General features: G+C 38.0%; 1 protein-coding gene across 1 annotated transcript; it reads right to left on the reverse strand.

The window, feature by feature from the left end:
* Positions 1–959: 959 nt before the first annotated feature.
* LOC146310114 (all-trans-retinol 13,14-reductase-like) lies at positions 960–17,589 on the reverse strand. Its single transcript, XM_084744847.1, has 12 exons — positions 17,220–17,589; positions 15,429–15,611; positions 11,970–12,108; positions 11,629–11,731; positions 4,881–5,076; positions 4,596–4,793; positions 4,059–4,178; positions 3,807–3,945; positions 3,443–3,552; positions 3,031–3,197; positions 2,166–2,325; positions 960–2,077 (listed from the first exon to the last, which is right to left on the reverse strand). The coding sequence occupies exons 1-12, from the start codon at positions 17,383–17,385 to the stop codon at positions 1,926–1,928; spliced, it is 1,833 nt and encodes a 610-aa protein (XP_084600973.1). The 5' UTR covers positions 17,386–17,589; the 3' UTR covers positions 960–1,925.
* Between the last annotated feature and the right edge of the window lie 3,590 nt (positions 17,590–21,179).

Here is a 21,179-nt window from a genome sequence, read left to right on the forward strand (position 1 = left end):
TCTTTGTCTTTGACTTACTGTGGTTGTTGGGGGTGGTTCACATCCTGGTTTAACAAAAGGTATGTCTGAAGGGTGGGGCCACTTAAATCTGAAATCCAGCTCATTGGAACAAACCATGTGCTGCCAAGTTAGTTAGTTTTTGTCTTGTATTAGGTGTCGTTGGCGTCCATCTTGTTTTCCCCTTGTATGTTATTTGGTTTAACTTGGTCACTGTATATGTTCTCTGCTGCCTCCACAACAGTTTCTTGTCTGTCATTTTCATTTTCTTTCTGTTATTCATCCTACACCTGATCAAAGCCTGCAGCCCCCCGAACCTCACTGCTGCCTAATATCACCCACATGCACACACACTGAATGTAATTAACACACAACACACTGCACACACAATCCTCCACTAAATACAACCTTTCCTTCCTTCTCTTTTTTTCCCAGCTCTTCTTTGCCTTGGCTTATATGCATCCTCTAACCTCAAGAGTCTTCCAGCTCCCTCCCACCTCCCTTGCCACCAAGTAAGACCATGGGGGAGCTGTCCCTCCAGGCTCCTTATCTAGCTGTACCCCTAATACAACAGTTTCTTCCTTCCTTGGCCACACAGCTGCTCCATGAAAGAAGCTTTTTATGGACTCACAGGTACATTCAAGAATTAATTAATTGTATGAAATGTTTATGAGTGTTAATATTAGAGGTGACAAATAGAGAATAATCTATTTTACTTTTGTAGTTTTCCCAATTGTTATTGGTTCTCTGGTCTGAACTCACGTGTATTTAAAGCTTTTGTCCAGTCTGCACAAGACAGACTTCATCATACTCTAATGTCTAGTGTCATTTAGTTTACTTGAAGTGTAGTTTTAAGTGTCCAATGTCCACATCACCTGTAGCAGGTCTGTTTCATCAACATGTACAGAAATCAGTAGGCACATGTATTATACCCAGGCATACAAAGAGCCTCTGAAGCCACGGCCTAAATCCAACAGGAAGTCAGCCATTTTTTAATTTTTGATTTGAACTGATAAGATTGACTTCAGAATTGGTGTCTGACATCTAGACTAGTTTGTGATCAAAAGTTATATCAGTTGCCTGTTTTTGAAGGGTGTGGCATGGTGTGGAGTTTTGACGTCTCGCCATGAAACAGGAAGTTACTGTAATTAGAGTATAAATGATCCAATCAGCCCCTTCACATGTTTGATAAGAATCCCTTCATTTTCACATTTACATCCCAGACAGGAGTTATACTCATTGTGCCACCTCTTGGCAACAGGAAGCAAGCCTGGTGTGACAGTTTATCATCTGATTTATGTGAAATCTTCAGTGTTAAGTGTAGACAACACTGAAGATTTACACTTAATATACTGGGACATAACATATAATGAGTGGCTGTGCTGTAGTGTCACCTAGTGGAGACAGGAAGTGGCATCTCCACCCTGCAGTGTCCAAGAGAGGTGACAATTCAGAGCTTTGTTGACCGGTCCTGTCCGGTGATGGTGTCACGGCGAGTGCACATTCCGATGGGTGCGAGGGCCAGTTCAATGCTGCTTGGAGCTTTAATTGGCTTATACAGTGATTTCCTGTCAGAAAGAGCTGCTTAAAAGAGCAGCTTAAAGCTACAATACTAATAAAAAAAATGAAATATCCATTTAAAAAGTAATGTAAAAATAACCTGTTTCATTTATCTGCTAATTAATGGCTACTTGTTTCACTGTCTATGGAATAACAGATTATTATTTGAATCAGTTGGCAGCACATTAAAAATATCACAGGATTCAACTTTCAAACAAAAGACAAAACATGTTATCCCAAGATTTACAACAGAAACTATGCAAGAAGTATGTCTCAAAGGTCAGGGGGGCTGCGTAGACGCTACTTCAGAGTTTGAGAGGAAGGTAGACAATTTTTTCATGCATTTACCCTCCACTACAGCCCTGTCACTACCAAGCCTGCTTATGATTGTTCTGTTTGCTTTTGAGGCGGGTCTTGAGGGCTAGAAGGTCAATGTAGAGGATCTGATTGAGGACAGCAGAAGCGCAGAGCAGTCCACCATGCAGTGCCCCAGCCATGCCGTTACAGAACACGTCCTGACCTGCACACACACAAACACACAGCAACACTGAGCACGAGTGTCATTATCTTTGTATAAACCAGACCAGATCAGACTGTCTGTCAGTCACCTGTTAGGTAGAGTCCATTGATGGGCGTCTGCGCTCGTGTCCTGGCAACTGTTTCTGGGGTGAAGCGTTCCAAGTTGTGTTCTGCACCATACATCTCACCTCTCGGAGCACCCAAATAGTGGACATTAGTTAGTGGAGTGGCAGCATCCACCATCACCACCTGAACACACACACACACACACACACACCAAAAAAAAATCATCACCATAGGGCCTCTCAAAGGCCAGCACTATCTTGCTTGTAGCTTAGACAAAACAGACAAGAGCGATGCTGTTGCAAGGTGGCTAGCTTGATAACGCTGCCCTCTCCAAGGCGGGCTTTTGCAACGTAGCAAAAGATCTGCAAAGGACTGTGTTATATTGGAGACTGAAATGGCATTTGTTCATCAGAAGACAATTGCTATACACTTGTTTTTTTTTTTTTATTTAAAGCTACTTCCAATAGTTCATCACAGCAGACAGAGCTTTTTGCCCTTTTGTTGCTTTTTGTGGAGTGGAGTTTTGCCTGATCTTAACGTCCCAGCTCTAACCATCTCAGTTCACCACTGGCTTGTAAACAGATAAGAGGACAAAATGACAGGCACAGTAGCTGACAAAACGCTGTGTTTGGATATAGATTTACTGAATTGATTGAACACTAAATTATAATTGTAATGGATATACGACACGTAGAAATGCTGCCATATCTAATACAACCACCAAAACACTGCCGTAGTCTTGTTACAGGTGACTTGTAATCAGGAAATGTGTTTTTGTCTTCTATTCTCGTGGCTGTAATTAGTCATTTATAGACAATCACAGAAATGCTACAATACTCTATATTCACTATACTATACATATATTCAGATACAAGCATTCATACACACCTTATCTCGCAACTGAGGGAAGATTGTTAGTGCCCAGCTCAGCAGTTCTTGAGCCATGCTGTTTTTCAGATCCAGGTAGTCCTCTCCCCTCTTGCCAAGTTTTGTCCCCTCCCAGTCCTCGAACCACTCATAGCGAGCCATGGTTAGCAACGTCATACAGGACTTACCTGCAGAGAGATAAGAAGGGAAGTGAGGAGAGAGTGATGCAAATGTTTCAGCTAAACAAGGTCCAAAGATGAGTATCAGCTGAGTGTCTGCTCTACCGCTGTGACTGGTTTACTCTGATATTGACACCCTAACCCCACTCAGTCTCACTCCTCATGTGAAAACCTAACCAACCAACTATCCAAGTCTCAGATTTGATGGCCAGCCAACAAGCAAGTATAGATTTGCATACATGTAAATGTGTTACCTGGATGCCTGATGTTGGTTGTAGGATCTTTAGCAGATGGAAAGGTGATGAACATCATGGGAATGTTACCCAGTACCTCTTCTTTGCTCAGAGAAGAGTACCGCTCCATGCTTCACACAGAATTGTGTGCATGCAAACAGAGACACACAGAAAGATTATTTAACAGAACTTCTTAACCTATAAAACACAAAATGCAATAAAATGGAGTAAAGATGTATTAAATTAATATGGAATGTGTTGTTAAGCTGACAAGGCTTTCAGTGGATGGGTAAAGTAAACTCCAAATGTCAGCACTGAAAATGAAGATGAACAGTATGATAAAAGAAGAGGAATGAAATAAATAAAATCTAAAAAAAAAACCTACAGTGAATCCAAGTCATTGTCTTTATACATCCAGAAGTTGGTGGAAACGATGCCCAACTCTTCTTTGGATCCATCCAGACCAACAAAGACCAAGAAGGAACCCATACCATGACGCACCATACCCAACAATGACTGGATCTCTATATACACAAACACATTACAAGGAATATGCAGTAGAAAAAGATGGCAAATGACAAGAAAGTGCAATGCAATGTCTCGTGGCTGCAGTCAAATAATCTACATGTTATGTTACCTGGTGTTTCCTGTATGTGTTGAGGCAGAAACTTCTGGAAGGTGTTGAAGATTCCAGCATTGGATATGACAACAGGGGCATGGACCTCAATCTCTTCTTGTCCTTTCAGCACTGTCACACCTAACACACACACACACACACACACACACACACACACACACACACACACACACACACAAACAGAGTTAAGAATTGTCCACATGAAGAAGGGTAATTATAAAAGGACATACATTCTATACTCTAGTAGGGACAGACAGATACAGATACAGTAGAAGCACTGTTTAACCAAAGTGTTAATTGATTCCCTTATACCTAAACAGCAAATCATTACAGAACTACCTGTAACATGTTCAAATGCCGTGTCATTTTTTGTAAGTTGTGTATGAAGGCTTCTGTCACTAGGAATTGTCCTGAAAGTCTTAAGAAACAGCTCTGCTTGAAAGCCTAAATAGGGAGTCAAACAGTGTCTCACTCTCAAGCTGTGCACACTTGCAAGCAAAATACATCACAGAATCTGTCCTCTACCTCCTTTCTTACCATAGGCTTTTCCTTGTTGGTTGAGCAGGATGCGTTGCACAGGCGCCCTGACCAGCACAGCACCACCTGCCTGCTGAATAACAGGTATGATGTGAAAGGCAAACTCACTGGCGCCACCCCTTGGGTAATACGCCCCACGTTTGTAGTGGTGAAGAAGGAGAGCATTGATGAGAAAGCTGGACTCTTTAGGAGGGACTCCTAAAATGACATAATACAAACCATTAAAGAGGAAATACAGAATGTGTGTGGCCTATGATGATGCATGTGAGTGTGTATGTCCATCACCATAAAACAGGTAGGCAGACAGTGCCTGCAGGTCCTTGTTCTGGGTGAGCTGGGACATTATTTTTGAATGGTTGGTTGCTGCTAGATGGAACACTGAAGATATACGATGTAAAAGGCCAGTCCGAACCAGGAAGTTAACCAGCCAATATGGTATTATCTTCAAGGTGGCAATAAGTGGTGTCCGCCGTGCGGATAACTGCAAGAGAGGGACATACTTGCACTTTTATTGATCAGAATCAACAATATACTCTACTTATAAAACACCTTTCATATGAGTTTCGTGCTAAAGGTGTTTTCAGACAGTTTAAAATGTACATGGACCTACATCGATCAGGCATAACATTATGACCACCTGCCCAATATTGTGTTGGTCCCCCTTTTACTGCCAAAACAGTCCTGACCCGTCGAGGCATGGACTCCACTAGACCCCTGAAGGTGTGCTGTGGTATCTGGCACCAAGATGTTAGCAACAGATCCTTTAAGTCCTGTAAGTTGTGAGGTGGGGCCTCCATTAATCAGACTTGTTTGTCCAGCACATCCCACAGATGCTCGATTGGATTGAGATCTGGGGAATCTGGAGGCCAAGTCAACACCTCAAACTCATTGTTGTGGTCTTAAAACCATTCCTGAAACCATTCCTGAACCATTTTTGCTTTGTGGCACGGTGCATTATCCTGCTGAAAGAGGCCACAGCCATCAGGAAATACCGTTTCCATGCTTAGGTAGGTGGTACGTGTCAAAGTAACATCCACATGGATGGCAGGACCCAAGGTTTCCCAGCAGGACATTGCCCAAATCATCACACTGCCTCCACCGGCTTGCCTTCTTCCCATAGTGCATCCTGGTGCCACGTGGTCCCCAGGTAAATGATGCACACGCACCCTGCCATCCACGTGATGTAAAAGAAAACGTGATTCATCAGACCAGGCCAGATTTAACTTTACCACCCGGTTTATTAAATTCTACCTACTGCCTTGTTTATCTCTTGTTTTCCAGTTGCATATATCATTCCGTCCTGATTATTAGGGCTGTCAGTTTAACGCGTTAATTAGATTAATTAATTACGTTGCAAATTAACGCGCTATAAAAATTAACGCAATTAATCATGAGTGGCAAGTCAATGCGCAAGCATTTTAAATTTGGCCCATTGAGTTCGGCACGCGTGTGATCCACGGACCACATGTGAGCATCATAGTTTTACTGTCACTGTTACTTTTGTATAAGTTATAATATGCGAAATCTCAATGCAGAGTTGCAGTGAAAAGAGGACAGATGCTGCTGTGTGCAGCGCATCTCTGTGAAGAGCGACTGATTTAAAAACCGTCACATCGCCTTGAGTGAAATCCAGACCATAACTTTTTTCACTGATGTATCTCTGCTATCACCATAGAAACAGATCATAAAACTGTGATGTTGATTGAAACTTTGGTGATATCAGCTGTCTTAACTTCTACACAGCTCCTCTCTGCTCACCGCTGCAGCTCTGTCTCACCCCGTCTGTGACACAGTGTGTCTGCTGATTGATTGATTGATCATGACTTCTAACCAATCAGATGTGCTGCTGTAGGCGGGACATTGAGCCAGACTACAGAGCATAGTTGTGTATTATACTGTACAGTGTATAATGATCTAATATATGTATAGTATATACATAGTACAGCACTGTATAAGTTTGAAGTTTTTAATATATTACCATTATCATTATTATTATCGTTATTATAACATTACATAACTATGGTGATAATTACAGACAGACAAAGAAGTTCGGTAAAGTTGGAAAGATATTCACAGATTCGGACTTCCGGCATCAATAACTCATTAGTGATATGTTGTCAAAACATAAACGAGGCCTCTTTCCCATCGTTGTAAGGTAAACAATGTGCTACAAGCCCAGTTTTATCAAAAGTAGCTGTCTTTCAAGCTGCAGAAATAACATTGGTGTCTATGAGCAGCATGCTGTGTGACGAGTGGATAGGGACCGTCTGCAAATTGCAAAACCGCTACAGCAGCGAAGAGAAACACTACACAGATATTCAATAACTTCACTCTTAGACAATGTAGTGCCACCAAAATCACTGCAGCCATCAACTGGCCCCTGCTGATCATACTACAACACTTGGTTTGATATTAAAAACATTTTTTAATAATTGTAAGAATTTTTATTAATAATAAAATTTAATAACTTCTTTTTTATGTACTGTAGTGTCACCAAAATCACTGCAGCCATCAAGTGGCCCCTGCTTATCATACTACAATTCTTGGTTTGATATTATAAACATTTTTTCATAATTTTAAGAATTTTTATTAATAATAAAATTTAATAACTTATTTTTTATGTACTGTAGTGTCACCAAAATCACTGCAGCCATCAAGTGGCCCCTGCTTATCATACTACAACTCTTGGTTTGACATTATAAACATTTTTTCATAATTTTAAGAATTTTTATTAATAATAAAATTTAATAACTTCTCTTTTATGTACTGTAGTGTCACCAAAATCACTGCAGCCATCGACTGGTCCCTGCTTATCATACTACAATTCTTGGTTTGATATTTGTTTTAATAATCATAATTTTATGGATTTTTTATTAATAATAAAATTTAATAACTTCTCTTTTATGTACTGTAGTGTCACCAAAATCACTGCAGCCATCAACTGGATGCTGCTGATCATACTACAACACTTGGTTTGATATGAAAAACATTTATTCATAATTTTAAGAATTTTTATTAATTATAGAATGTAATAACTTGTCTTTTATGCACTGTAGTGTCACCAAATTTACTGCAGCCATCAACTGGATGCTGCTGATCATACTACAACACTTGGTTTGATATTTTTTTAAAAGTCATAATTTTATGGAATTTGTATTAATAATAACATTCAATAACTTCTCTTTTATGCACTGTAGTGCCACCAAAATCACTGCAGCCATCAACTGGCCCCTGCTTATCATACTACAACACTTGGTTTGATATTTTTTAAAAAATCATAATTTTATGGAATTTTTATTAATAATAAAATTCAATAACTTCTCTTTTATGCACTGTAGTGTCACCAAAATCACTGCAGCCATCAACTGGCTGCTGCTGATCATACTACAACTCTTGGTTTGATATTAAAAACATTTTTTCATAATTTTAAGAAATTTTATTAATAATAAAATTTAATAACTTCTCTTTTATGCACTGTAGTGCCACCAAAATCACTGCAGCCATCAACTGGATGCTGCTTATCATACTACAACTCTTGGTTTGATATTAAAAGCATTTTTTCAGAATTTTAAGAAATTTTATTAATAATAAAATTTAATAACCTCTCTTTTATGTACTGTAGTGTCACCAGAATCACTGCAGCCATCAACTGGCTGCTGCTGATCATACTACAACACTTGGTTTGATATTTAAAAAAAAAAATCATAATTTAATGGAGATTTTATTAATAATAAAATGTAATAACTTCTCTTTTATGCACTGTAGTGCCACCAAAATCACTGCTGCCATCAACTGGCCCCTGCTGATCATACTACAACACTTGGTTTGATAATTTTTTAAAAAATCATAATTTTCTGGAATTTTTATTAATAATGAAATTTAATAACTTCTCTTTTATGCACTGTAGTGCCACCAAAATCACTGCAGCCATCAACTGGATGTTGCTGATCATACTACAACTCTTGGTTTGATATTTTTTTTAAAAAATCATAATTTAATGGACGTTTTATTAATAATAACATGTAATAACTTCTCTCTTATGCACTGTAGTGCCACCAAAATCACTGCAGCCATCAACTGGCCCCTGCTTATCATACTACAACTCTTGGTTTGATATTTTTTTAAAAAAATCATAATTTCATGGATTTTTTATTAATAATAAAATTTAATAACTTCTCTTTTATGCACTGTAGTGTCACCAAAATCACTGCAGCCATCAACTGGATGCTGCTGATCATACTACAACCCTTGGTTTGATATTAAAAACATTTTTTCATAATTTTAAGAATTTTTATTAATTATAAAATGTAATAACTTCTCTTTTATGTACTGTAGTGTCACCAAATTTACTGCAGCCATCATCTGGATGCTGCTGATCATACTACAACTCTTGGTTTGATATAAATTTTTTTTTTCATAATTTTAAGGAATTTTTATTTGTAATAAAATTTAATAACTCCACTCTTATGTACTGTAGGATTTTTTTTTTATTAATAATAAAATTCAATAACTTCACTTCTACATACTGTAGAAGAATTAAACTCTGTCCAACCATCAACTGGCTCCTGCTGATCATACTACAACACTTGGTTTGATATATAAAAAAAAACCCAACAACATCATTTTAAAGAATTTATATTAATAATAATATTCAATATATTTTTTATATCAAACCAAGAGTTGTAGTATGATCAGCAGGGGCCAGTTGATGGCTGCAGTGATTTTGGTGACACTACAGTACATAAAAGAGAAGTTATTAAATTTTATTATTAATAAAAAATCCATGAAATTATGATTTTTTTTTAAAATATCAAACCAAGAGTTGTAGTATGATAAGCAGGGGGCAGTTGATGGCTGCAGTGATTTTGGTGACACTACAGTACATAAAAGAGAAGTTATTAAATTTTATTATTAATAAAAATTCTTAAAATTATGAAAAAATGTTTATAATATCAAACCAAGAGTTGTAGTATGATCAGCAGGGGCCAGTTGATGGCTGCAGTGATTTTGGTGACACTACAGTACATAAAAGAGAAGTTATTAAATTTTATTATTAATAAAAAATCCATAAAATTATGATTTTTAAAAAAAATATCAAACCAAGAGTTGTAGTATGATAAGCAGGGGCCAGTTGATGGCTGCAGTGATTTTGGTGGCACTACAGTACATAAAAGAGAAGTTATTACATTTTATTATTAATAAAAATTATGAAAAAATGTTTATAATATCAAACCAAGAGTTGTAGTATGATCAGCAGGGGCCAGTTGATGGCTGCAGTGATTTTGGTGACACTACAGTACATAAAAGAGAAGTTATTAAATTTTATTATTAATAAAAAATCCATGAAATTATGATTTTTTTTTTAAATATCAAACCAAGAGTTGTAGTATGATCAGCAGGGGCCAGTTGATGGCTGCAGTGATTTTGGTGACACTACAGTACATAAAAGAGAAGTTATTAAATTTTATTATTAATAAAAATTCTTAAAATTATGAAAAAATGTTTATAATATCAAACCAAGAGTTGTAGTATGATCAGCAGGGGCCAGTTGATGGCTGCAGTGATTTTGGTGACACTACAGTACATAAAAGAGAAGTTATTAAATTTTATTATTAATAAAAAATCCATAAAATTATGATTTTTTTTTTAAATATCAAACCAAGAGTTGTAGTATGATAAGCAGGGGCCAGTTGATGGCTGCAGTGATTTTGGTGGCACTACAGTACATAAAAGAGAAGTTATTACATTTTATTATTAATAAAAATTCTTAAAATTATGAAAAAATGTTTTTAATATCAAACCAAGAGTTGTAGTATGATCAGCAGGGGCCAGTTGATGGCTGCAGTGATTTTGGTGACACTACAGTACATAAAAGAGAAGTTATTAAATTTTATTATTAATAAAAATTCTTAAAATTATGAAAAAATGTTTATAATATCAAACCAAGAGTTGTAGTATGATCAGCAGGGGCCAGTTGATGGCTGCAGTGATTTTGGTGACACTACAGTACATAAAAGAGAAGTTATTAAATTTTATTATTAATAAAAAATCCATAAAATTATGATTTTTTTTTTAAATATCAAACCAAGAGTTGTAGTATGATAAGCAGGGGCCAGTTGATGGCTGCAGTGATTTTGGTGGCACTACAGTACATAAAAGAGAAGTTATTACATTTTATTATTAATAAAAATTCTTAAAATTATGAAAAAATGTTTTTAATATCAAACCAAGAGTTGTAGTATGATTAGCAGGGGCCAGCTGATGGCTGCAGTGATTTTGGTGACACTACATTGTCTAAGAGTGAAGTTATTGAATATCTGTGTAGTGTTTCTCTTCGCTGCTGTAGCGGTTTTGCAATTTGCAGACGGTCCCTATCCACTCGTCTCACAGCCGGCTGCTCATAGACACCAATGTTATTTCTGCAGCTTGAAAGACAGCTACTTTTGATAAAACTGGGCTTGTAGCACATTGTCTACCTTACAACGATGGGAAAGAGGCCTCGTTTATGTTTTGACAACGTATCACTAATGAGTTATTGATGCCGGAAGTCCGAATCTGTGAATATCTTTCCAACTTTACCGAACTAGACAAGTTTCGAAGACAAGTGCATTTTTAAAATAATTTAACTCTAATCCCACCACTTTTTTCTTTTTTGCTGATCCAAAAAATGATCCGATCCGTGACTCAAACCCGTGATACGATCTGAACCGTGAGTTTTTTGATCCGTTGCAGCCCTAAGAGCAAGGCAAGTTTACTTGGACCTTTGAACGGCAAGTTTATTTATAAAAAGAACAAAGACGGGACTATTAACAAGAACGCAGTGATTTGTACCTTGTGTATTCAATTGATTAGTCATGCACTACAATTTTGTAATGTCCTAGAATTCAAATTCTTTATTTGGGGACCTTTAGCAGATATGAGATTAAAATGTGATTAATTAGATTAATTAATTACAAATCCTGTAATTAATTAGATTAATTTTTTTAATCGCCTGACAGCACTACTGATTATCATTACCTCCCTCTGACTCTACCTTCATCAGTCTCATGTACTCATCAATGGCCTCCTCTTCTCCTGGGAACTGCTTCTTCAGGCTAGCTGCCATCTCAGTCTTCCCTGCATGTATATGGTACTCTCTGAGAATGACAAAGAGGTGAGGTAGGGCAGGTCAGAGATGGTGGGAAATGTTTTGATTAGTTCAAAGGCATAGAACTATTTACTTTTGATTTGTTGTAGCTGATTACTCCTGGTAATTAGCTGACAATGCTATGCAAAGCGAATTAAGAACCCAAGCCTCCCAGCTGCAGAAGAAAGAGTGGAAAAAAGAAAGAAATTAAATGTACAATGATTATAATGTAACAAGACATGCCCTACCTGCGCTGGTCATGTTGACCCAGGACCAGTGTATCAAAGTGCTGCTCCAGCCGTGTGAACTGCAGCTGTCCCTCTGTGATCTGATCAAGAGCAACCTTCAGCAGACTGTTCTCATGAAGCTGGCCCAGGTAATGAATACCTGTTGGTGGCAATAGAGTTAAGGTTAAATCAACTTAATTTATATAATGCTTAAAAACAAAAATGGATGGCTGGTTCAAACACAGGGTTTTAATGTATATTACATTACATATTTACTTTAAACCAAAGCATGATCTTTGGCCAACCCTAAACATGTATTTTTGTTGCCTAAACTTCAAACCAAACTGACCAAACTTTGAAAGTTTCACTCCATTGTTTCATGTGTGTACTCTTCATTCATACATTCCTGGTATGTCACTTTGAGGTATTGATTCATTCCTTATTCAGTACAGGACTAAAAGAAGAGCAACACTATTGAGTTTGATGAGGCTGGATGCTGGCATTTTTTTTTATAGTCTTTCAAACATGTAAAACACAACAGCACATGGGTTGGGAATGGATTTAACTTCTGTTCTAACATAAGCTGCAAACTTTAGCATATCCAGCTAACTAATGCCATCTTATTAGCTGCAGTGATGTCTCCTCCAATATTAATGACTGTATTTCTGTCAACAAGCATATGTCAGATTTCACCATCCGACTAGTGTTTTCTTTACCATCATCCTGTTAGCAATAATGTTATATCATGTATGCAGTCATATACATGGTTCTTGTTTTAAAATTAATTAGATGGAAACATTAAAAAGTGGGCTGGAGATGAACTTCTCAGCTCACGGAAGGAGCACTAGCATTAGCTGACATTAGCCAGCTATACTTATGAAATCTCCTAGTGAGACTGATTCAAAAATCACACACTCTATTATCTAATATATCCATGTGTGAAAATGATGTCTCATGCTCCCTGAACCACTCTTTCACTATTTGAGCCCAATGAATCCTGGCATTGTCATTCTGGAATATGACTGTATCATGAAGCAACCCCATAACACTGCCCCCACAGGCTTGTATGGTAGGCACTAGGCAAGATGAGAGCATCACTTCATCTGCCTCTCTTCTTAGCCTGATACCCTATCACTCTGGAACAGGGTAAATCTGGACTCATCAGACCACATGACCTTTTTCCATTGATCCACAGTCCAATCTTTATGATCCCTAACAAACTTAAGCCTGTTTTTTTCTTATTAGCTTCACTGATTAGTGGTTTTCTTAAGGCTACACAGCTGTTTAGTCCCTTGAGTTCTCCTCACACTGTGTGTGGAAATGCTCTTACTTTCACTATTAAACATAGCCGTGAGTTACTGTTGATTTTTGATGATTTGACTTCATCAAACATTTAAGTGATCTCTGATCACGATCATTCAAGATTTTTTTTCTGATCACATTTCTTCCTGGTAGATGATGGTTCACCACTGTCCTTCCAACAGAGTAACATCTTTTCCTCGACCACAGGATATGTCTTCTGACATGGCTGTTTAAGAAACGAGAAGCTCCTCACTGCATCAGTTACGATTAAATAGCTTGCTGTCAGCTGAAACATATTAACCCTCATGATGTCCTGGGGTCATTTTGGACCCCAAACGAAAACTTTTTCTGTCATAATATGCTTGTTTTTTCATCAAATGGTATAAAAATAACGGGGGTTGTTTAATACTACGATCTTCACAACTAAAATAAATTTGAAGTAATTTGATTGAATTATGAGTGTTTTTTTTTTTTATTTAGTAATGTTCGTCGTCCTCTGGGGTCCAAATATACCCCACAGCACAAGGGGTGCAAAGGGGCAAATTGTCATGCCATACAATCATCTGGGTATTTCTAAATGCAAGGTAGTTGCTTGAACTCAATCAATCAAAGTCCTGATGGAAGTTTGACTTTGATCTTTACTATTTTTGAAATTATTTAGAATTTCAGTTTTGTGAAACTCAAAAAATAGCTATAATTTCATATAAATAAGGTATGATTTACAAAAAAGTGTAAAATTTGTATTAATAGGTTGGTCTGAAGTTGAATAAAAAGATGAAACACAAATTTGTGTGACAATGTTATGTTTTGTGCTTTTTAACAGTCAAACCAGTTGGGGTCCAAATTGACCCCAGAGGACAATGAATGTTACTCTGTCGGGAGGACATCATGAGGGTTAATCACTGCAGTAATTATCCATTAGAAGGATCTTAACTATTTGATTAGTTAAATCCAGGTGGTGACTTTTTTTGGGAGTATTTTAACCAACAAAATCCACTTCATTTAGAAATTAAAAGCTGCTTTTGTTTACTTCTCTGTAGAATCAGAGACCTCCTGTTTCAACAGCTGCTCCCAGTTTCGATGTTAAATCTACCGTTATCACTCTAAATGGCATAACGACAGTAACTAAGGAGTGCAGGGTTTGGTGAAAGGTCATTTACCACCAATTTGGGTGGTATCTTCAGACATAAAACATTTCAGACACTTGCAAATATTCTATTAAACAGCCATGAACTTTACCACTGATGCAGGCTCTTGTAATTTAGTCTTTAGCACTTTTAAAACCATATTCCCAAATATAAATCAGACAGACTACAGGATTGTATATCCACATCCAATTAAGTCCTGCAGCTCTGTGTTACTGCATTACTGCTCAGTGGGATTTGATTTAGATAGAAACAGGGTGGCTTTGTTTAAAAGCATTAGCTTTGGTATTAAATAGATGAAAGTACATGAAATTGATTATGCAAGTGGGAGCACATATTTGTGGTATGATCTCTGTATTAACAACTGTGTCACTGTCTCCAGAGCCTTTATCACAGTTATGGTTCATTAAGCTCGGATATAACTCACCACAATTATGTCTGTGTTCGAGTTCAGTTTTTCTCTTTCAGTTAATGGTGCTTTGAGGAAATAGACCTTTTCCTTTTTTAAACAGGACGCTATGCTCAGGCATACAGGGACAGCTCACCTCAAACTCAGAAATACATATTTCCCCCCTGGACTGTACAATTGAAAAATTCAAAACCAATGTCTATGACCCGGTTACTAAAGATATTCTACAGACCTTGTTGGGAGCAGCTTCATGTAAAGAGATGCTGGTTTTGAATTTTTCAAGTGTATTTTTGGCTGCTTTGAGCACAGTAAGCCACAAATGCCATTTAATCCCATTATATTGGAGAGAAGGCCAGCATCTCTATGACCAACATCTCTAAAACTCTGCAAATCACACCAAAACTATCTAGATGCATGAAGTAGCATACAGGTCAAAAATATGTATTTTTGATTTTAGGGTGAACTATCCCTTTAATATTTCAACTGTAATTCTCTGTTTGAACATATAAAAACATGATCTTATACCAGTTGGGACAAAATCTGAAACTGCAATTCAATAGAATTGTATCCACAGGAAAAGAACGTCTGCTGGCGCTTGTTTGTTCATGTATTTTGCCTTCTTACCCACATCAAACTCGAAGCCCTTATTCTGAAAGGTGTGTGTGCAGCCCCCAGCCTGATCATGTTGCTCCAGCACCACAACCCTCTTCCCAGCTTTGGACAAAAGCGCTGCTGCTGTCAAACCTCCAATGCCGCTGCCAATCACCACCGCATCCAGAGCAGGGGGAACACGGTCCACACGAAAACCTGCAGGGGAAGACACACTGACCTGTGAAATCATGCTGGTGAAAAGATTGTGAGGCTGGTCTCAAGAACATTATCTTGACATTTTGAACATAGAAACAAAGGTTTTTAATCTTGTAGATTATAACTCCAGTCCAAAAGATCCAAAAAGAGAAATGAGTACGTACAAATACTGTGAGATTACAATCAGTTTGTATGTTAATGTTCCCAATAATCTCCAGAATGATACAGCAACAACTGCATCCAACGGATCTCAATTTGAGAACCAAAGAATGTGCATTTGTGGATTTTGATCAGGGTTGCCAGGTCTGTGTGACAAAACCAGTGCAAAACCAGCCCAACATCCAATAAAACCAGCACAGGACACAAAGGGACGGACGCAGGTTTGAGAAATTTGATGCAATGATGTAACTTTTTAACCTGACACTCCAGATGATTTGTTATACTGAGCCATCTGGGAAGTTGTCACTAGATGTTTGGAAAAGGGCAGGGCAGGTTCTGTTCGTGCTGGTGATGATCTGGAGACTTCAGAGGACCTCACATATGAACAGACAGTGGGTTTAACAATTTAATAATGCAGGTGTTTCTCACTTGGTAGCAAACGCGCTACTAATTCACCAGTCAGCAAAACAGGAAGAGAAAAGTTTTATAACCGATGAAATGATGTACAATGGTACGTTTCTGTGCTTGCTTCTAATAATGCTCACGCCCAAAGTAAACCATTCCAGAGTTCACATGACAGCAGCCTGAGACCACCTCTTTTAGGCAGACCAGAGAGCGGTTGTTTGGTCCAGACCACAGTTCGAGTCTAGTGTCCACACCAACCCAAACAAACTGCACCACGGTGGTGAATGCTCCAGGGTTTGGTTCAACTAGACTATGCTGTTGTGAACCCACCATAAGAGTCTCCAGCCATGCATGGAGCCATGTTACTTAGGCATAATAGTACTTTCAGCTAAATGCTAATGTTAGTATGCTAAGCTGATGGTTGCTACTGGAGTGAGTAGGAAGTTGAGCTGGTGAGGCAGTCGGCTTTTGTGTTAAGGGACACCTTAACCCCCACCCTCCCCCCAAAAAACAACAATTTCATCATCCATCTGCAATACTTCACCACATGCCAATTTGGTAGAAATCGCCCAACCCTCCTGGTATAATATTTAGGCTATATTTTCACCATTTTATGCTAACGTTTGTTAATTAACACTAAACACAAAGTGCATCTGAGGCTGATGGGAATGTTTTTAACTTTTAAGGTATTATGTCATAAACCAAAGCTCCCCATCTTTAAAAAATGATGCAAAAGTGTCCTCTGGGATGCCCGTAAAGTAGATAAAATGTGCCCACTGAGGTGCCTGTTTTGTGGATAAAACATGATAAAGTGCCCTCTAACATGCCCCTTCAGTGGACAAAACACAATGCATGTTTTAGCAGTTATTGTACAATAAAACATTTTAAATCTAAACCAATATTTGGAACTGTTTCACCATTAATGCATCACAAATTTTGCGTGTACAGCTGGGTGGCCTTTTTATCTTTCCTGCCTCTACCCCCTCAGACAGCTTGAGTCCGCCACTGAGTACATAAGACTGCATCAAAAACAACCTTTCTTACCTCTCTTTAGTCTGTCATCCCTCTGTCTGCTGTCTGTGACTAAGGGTCCCGGGGGCCTCAGGCACTTCTCGCTGAACACCTTGTAGCGTTGCCCAGTGGTCAGGAAGAAGATGATGATCACCACCAGTAGCACACAGCTCAGTACACCTAATAGCCACCACCACATAGTGCACCCAATACTCAATGCTGACAGCCAGATGGAGAGAGAAGGACCAGACAGCAGAGACGAAAAGATAACGAGCAAATGCAGAAGAAAACACTGAAAGCGATAGAGAGAATAATCCAAAAAGAGAAGCAATGAGGAAAAGGTAGGAGTGAAGGATGAAAAGAAAAGTGGGTAAGAGAAGAAAGCGGAAGAGCTACTCTCCAACAAGGCTTTTCCTCAAAAAGTGCAATGAACTGCAGAGGAGGAGTTTAAGTGTGGAGTGGTGGGAAGGAAAAGCAGGACAGATGCTTATTAAGGTTAGGGGGATACATGAAAGGATGCATAACACATGACATTTTGGAAATTCTAAGACATTATTACATTCTCCACGCTAAGGACATGAGACTGGCAGAGAAGAGAGAGCTGGCTGTTTGTTACTTCGTCAGACTCCATTCACACTGGTGCACTCACCCAGAACCAACGAGGTGCTCACAACTAAACTGCCTCAGGATGAATGTTTTTACAAAAATCTCACTGTACATCAGAAATCATCATCATCATCGTAGTTCCACTGCATGGTTATGAACAATGATGCTTTCAGAGCTGAGATGCTGTGTGTGGGATAGACACCACTGTGTTTGCCAACTTACTCGACTTATTCCCAAGGGTTACTTTTGGATTGTGGGGAATTTTAAGAGGAGGACGTGGAATTAAAGCCAGCTGATGATGATGATGATGCACATCTCTCAGGGCTAAGATGAGCTAGCTTAGCTCTTATCCTGGCTCTCTTCCTGAGGTGGACGTAGTTCGGCTGGTCTGGCTGGCTGACCACTGCACTAATCTAACCCCTGTGCTTCCTTTCCTTTCTCGTCATTAATGAGTGAATTTTTGTGTAGCATATCCATGCCACTAGTATATACACTATATATGTATGTATAAGCACTCACTCAAGCATTAGCATTAGCTTACATTAGCTAGCTACATTTATGAACTCTGATAGTGAGAGCCGTCTTTGTAGCCGACAAATTCATGCCTGTCTGCTAGAGAGGGGAACCCTGCTTCAGTTAACTTGTCTGTGGAATTTAAGACCTCGTGTTTCAACCATATTATGTAACATTACATGCAGTAATAATGTGGGCAGAAATAAACAATGTGTGTGGTAAGCTTAACAGGTGCAGGAACAATAACTACAGAGGGCTGAGCTTAGCAAAGGTTTAATTGTGATATGATTTGCCATATTAGCGGGAATGAGAATTTTTACATCATTATTATCATTTTCATTGAAAGACATACTAAAATAATTATTACCAAACAAAGATGTGTTCTTAAGTCGTGCAGAATATGACGTGCGGGCCAGGACATCTCTGCAGCATGACTATAATTAAACCAAAATTTTGGCTTTAACAAATATTTTGCCTGTGATTTTAACATTTGAAAAATTCTAATAATTGTTTAGCTCTATACTCACATACAAATATGCAGATATGCAGGGTATTGCAAATGATCACAAAGATGAGAGGACAGAGTTGACCTGAAGAAAGAAGTTTGCTTGAGCACAGAATCTGAATCAGTCCATGCAGTGATCCTAAAATGTAGAGAGTAAAAGTAAAAAGTTAAAAAAAAATACTCAAGTACAGATACCTGAAACATCTACTTAAGTAGAGCAACAAAGTATTTGTACTCAGTTACCCCCCTGCGATCAGAAAGTCCAGGTCCAGTCCAGTCATGCTATCTTGTTGGTGTTGGTTTTTAACAATGCATTGCTATATTGCGTATTGCAAGTCTTTTTAAAATATGTAACCACGCTAAGCAAAGAAAAAAAAAAAACTCACAGAAAGCCACAAATTATTTCAATCAAATCAATCATTTATTTAGTCTACAACAAAATTACAAGGTTCAAGCTTGATTCACTGTCCATTTTAGAACCACGTACGACTGAAGGATTTTATTTAAAATGCAGGCCACTGAATTTAAAGGGGCACTCCACTGACTGTACACATCAAGATCACGGGGAGTACTACTCTGCCTATGAAAACACTGGTGCAATATATAATAATGTTTTGCTCTAAGAGGACCTGTCATAGTGATCACTGGAGTATCCCTTTATGGTAATTAAAAGAAAATCAAATGGATTACTTCTTATGTAGCATTTTGGAATAAAATCCTTCAACAGTACATATTTGGCACATATACACATATGTACAGTAAACCTATGCAACAGTAGTGTCAGTGAGCCATGTTTCTGAATAAAAATTGCTCATGCCGAATTACTTCAGAATTTTGACTGTACTTTTAAATGTACATCAGTAAGTAAAGATATAGTGACATAAATGGGTTTATTGCGTTTGTGAGATTTCATAGAAAAAGGACACAGTGAGGTTTTGGAATGTCCTCGAGAGAGCAACACGTGGTGTATGTCAACACCGATCACTCCAGAGATCCAAATGTAGCTGCCGGACAAACAACACTTTCAAAAACTAGAGCATAAATATAAATGTAATTTTACAAAGGATGAGCCACTAAAAATGTCTCCTCTAATACAGCTATGTTCTTCATTTATCGCTAAACAATTAATTGTGCATCAAAAGTATTCGGTAGCTGCCACAATAAAAGATCTGAGTACAAACAAGCTGCTCATTGAGCTTTCTGCAGTTGGCACCATGGACAGTGTTACATGTACGGTGGCCCACAAGTGCACGACACAACATTTGAAAAGCAAAACGGGATTTCATTTAAATTGCGTTCATACTTTTACACTTTTTCCTTGAAGTGTTTCAATTTTGCCTGGTTTCGGACACATAATTTGTTGTGTAGTTCACTCCTAGGCTACTGTAAACATGTCTTTACTGATGACATTCTCAAAGTTATCACTAAAGTGTCACATACTGTAAATACTAGGCAAGAATCTCATACCTACTAAATCAGTATCTGTTATATGACTGTGTATCTACATGCTATCTACAAACTGTTTACAACTGAGTTCATAAATACAACAAATAGGTTTATTTTCGATTATAAATTCAACAAAATAAAAAGTGCAAATTAGGAATGATAGTTTGAGTTTTGAACAGAATTATCCATTCACATGAAATACAATGTTGAAGTAAAATAGTGCGTTTTCTAAGTGTGTATGTGTTTATATGATGAGGGGTTTCTAATTATGTAATGCCTCCTCCATCAACAACTCTTTAGTCTTTAGATCTTGGTCTGTGTTCATGATCAGTGTCTAACTGGGAACAGACCATTTTTCAACCTCTGATTTCGTATTTGTGAGCTGCTACACAACATCAGCATCAACTGTTCCACATCTGATAGGTAGTTTTGTTTCAACACGTTGTTGTTTGATTGCATCATGATAACTGGCAGTTTAATTGATGCTGTGATTGGCTCACTGCTCCAGCAAGGATACTGGCGGTAGGCAAAAGCCGTGTTAAGTTTTTAACCGAGGAGCAAACTTTCTATTGCTTGTTTCAAAAGTGTGTAACACATTATGTGGTTGATGAGGTTCAGTATCTGGCTATAAAGGTCTGTTCACACCAGAAAGTGGGACAGCAAAATCAATGCTATTTGCATCTGCAGCTGGTTTGTGACCTGCTGTAGCTGGCAAGCTAACTGCTAATCTGCTAACTATCTTGGCTAGCACTGGTCAATCACCAATCTGACACGTAAGATGGTTTGTTACAGACTACAATTTGGGAAGCTGTCCTGAGAAACTGTTTGGAAAAGGGCAGGCACTTTCAAAAACCACTTGACAGGTGACTGGATGAATGATCATGTTTAATATGGGCTAACTACAACCAATCAGATCAAACTCT

Source organism: Lutjanus erythropterus, chromosome 19, assembly GCF_056507025.1.
Source record: "Lutjanus erythropterus isolate fLutEry1 chromosome 19, fLutEry1.hap2, whole genome shotgun sequence".
NCBI classification, from domain to species: domain Eukaryota; kingdom Metazoa; phylum Chordata; class Actinopteri; order Lutjaniformes; family Lutjanidae; genus Lutjanus; species Lutjanus erythropterus.

Coding starts and splice junctions, on each gene's coding strand:
- LOC146310114 (XM_084744847.1), bottom strand. CDS start 17,385: ATGTGGTGGTGGCTATTAGGTGTACTGAGCTGTGTGCTACTGGTGGTG. Junction 3,946..4,058: donor ACACATACAGGAAACACCAG/GTAACATAACAT, acceptor TTGTGTATATAG/AGATCCAGTCATTGTTGGGT. Junction 3,198..3,442: donor AACCAACATCAGGCATCCAG/GTAACACATTTA, acceptor ATCTCTCTGCAG/GTAAGTCCTGTATGACGTTG.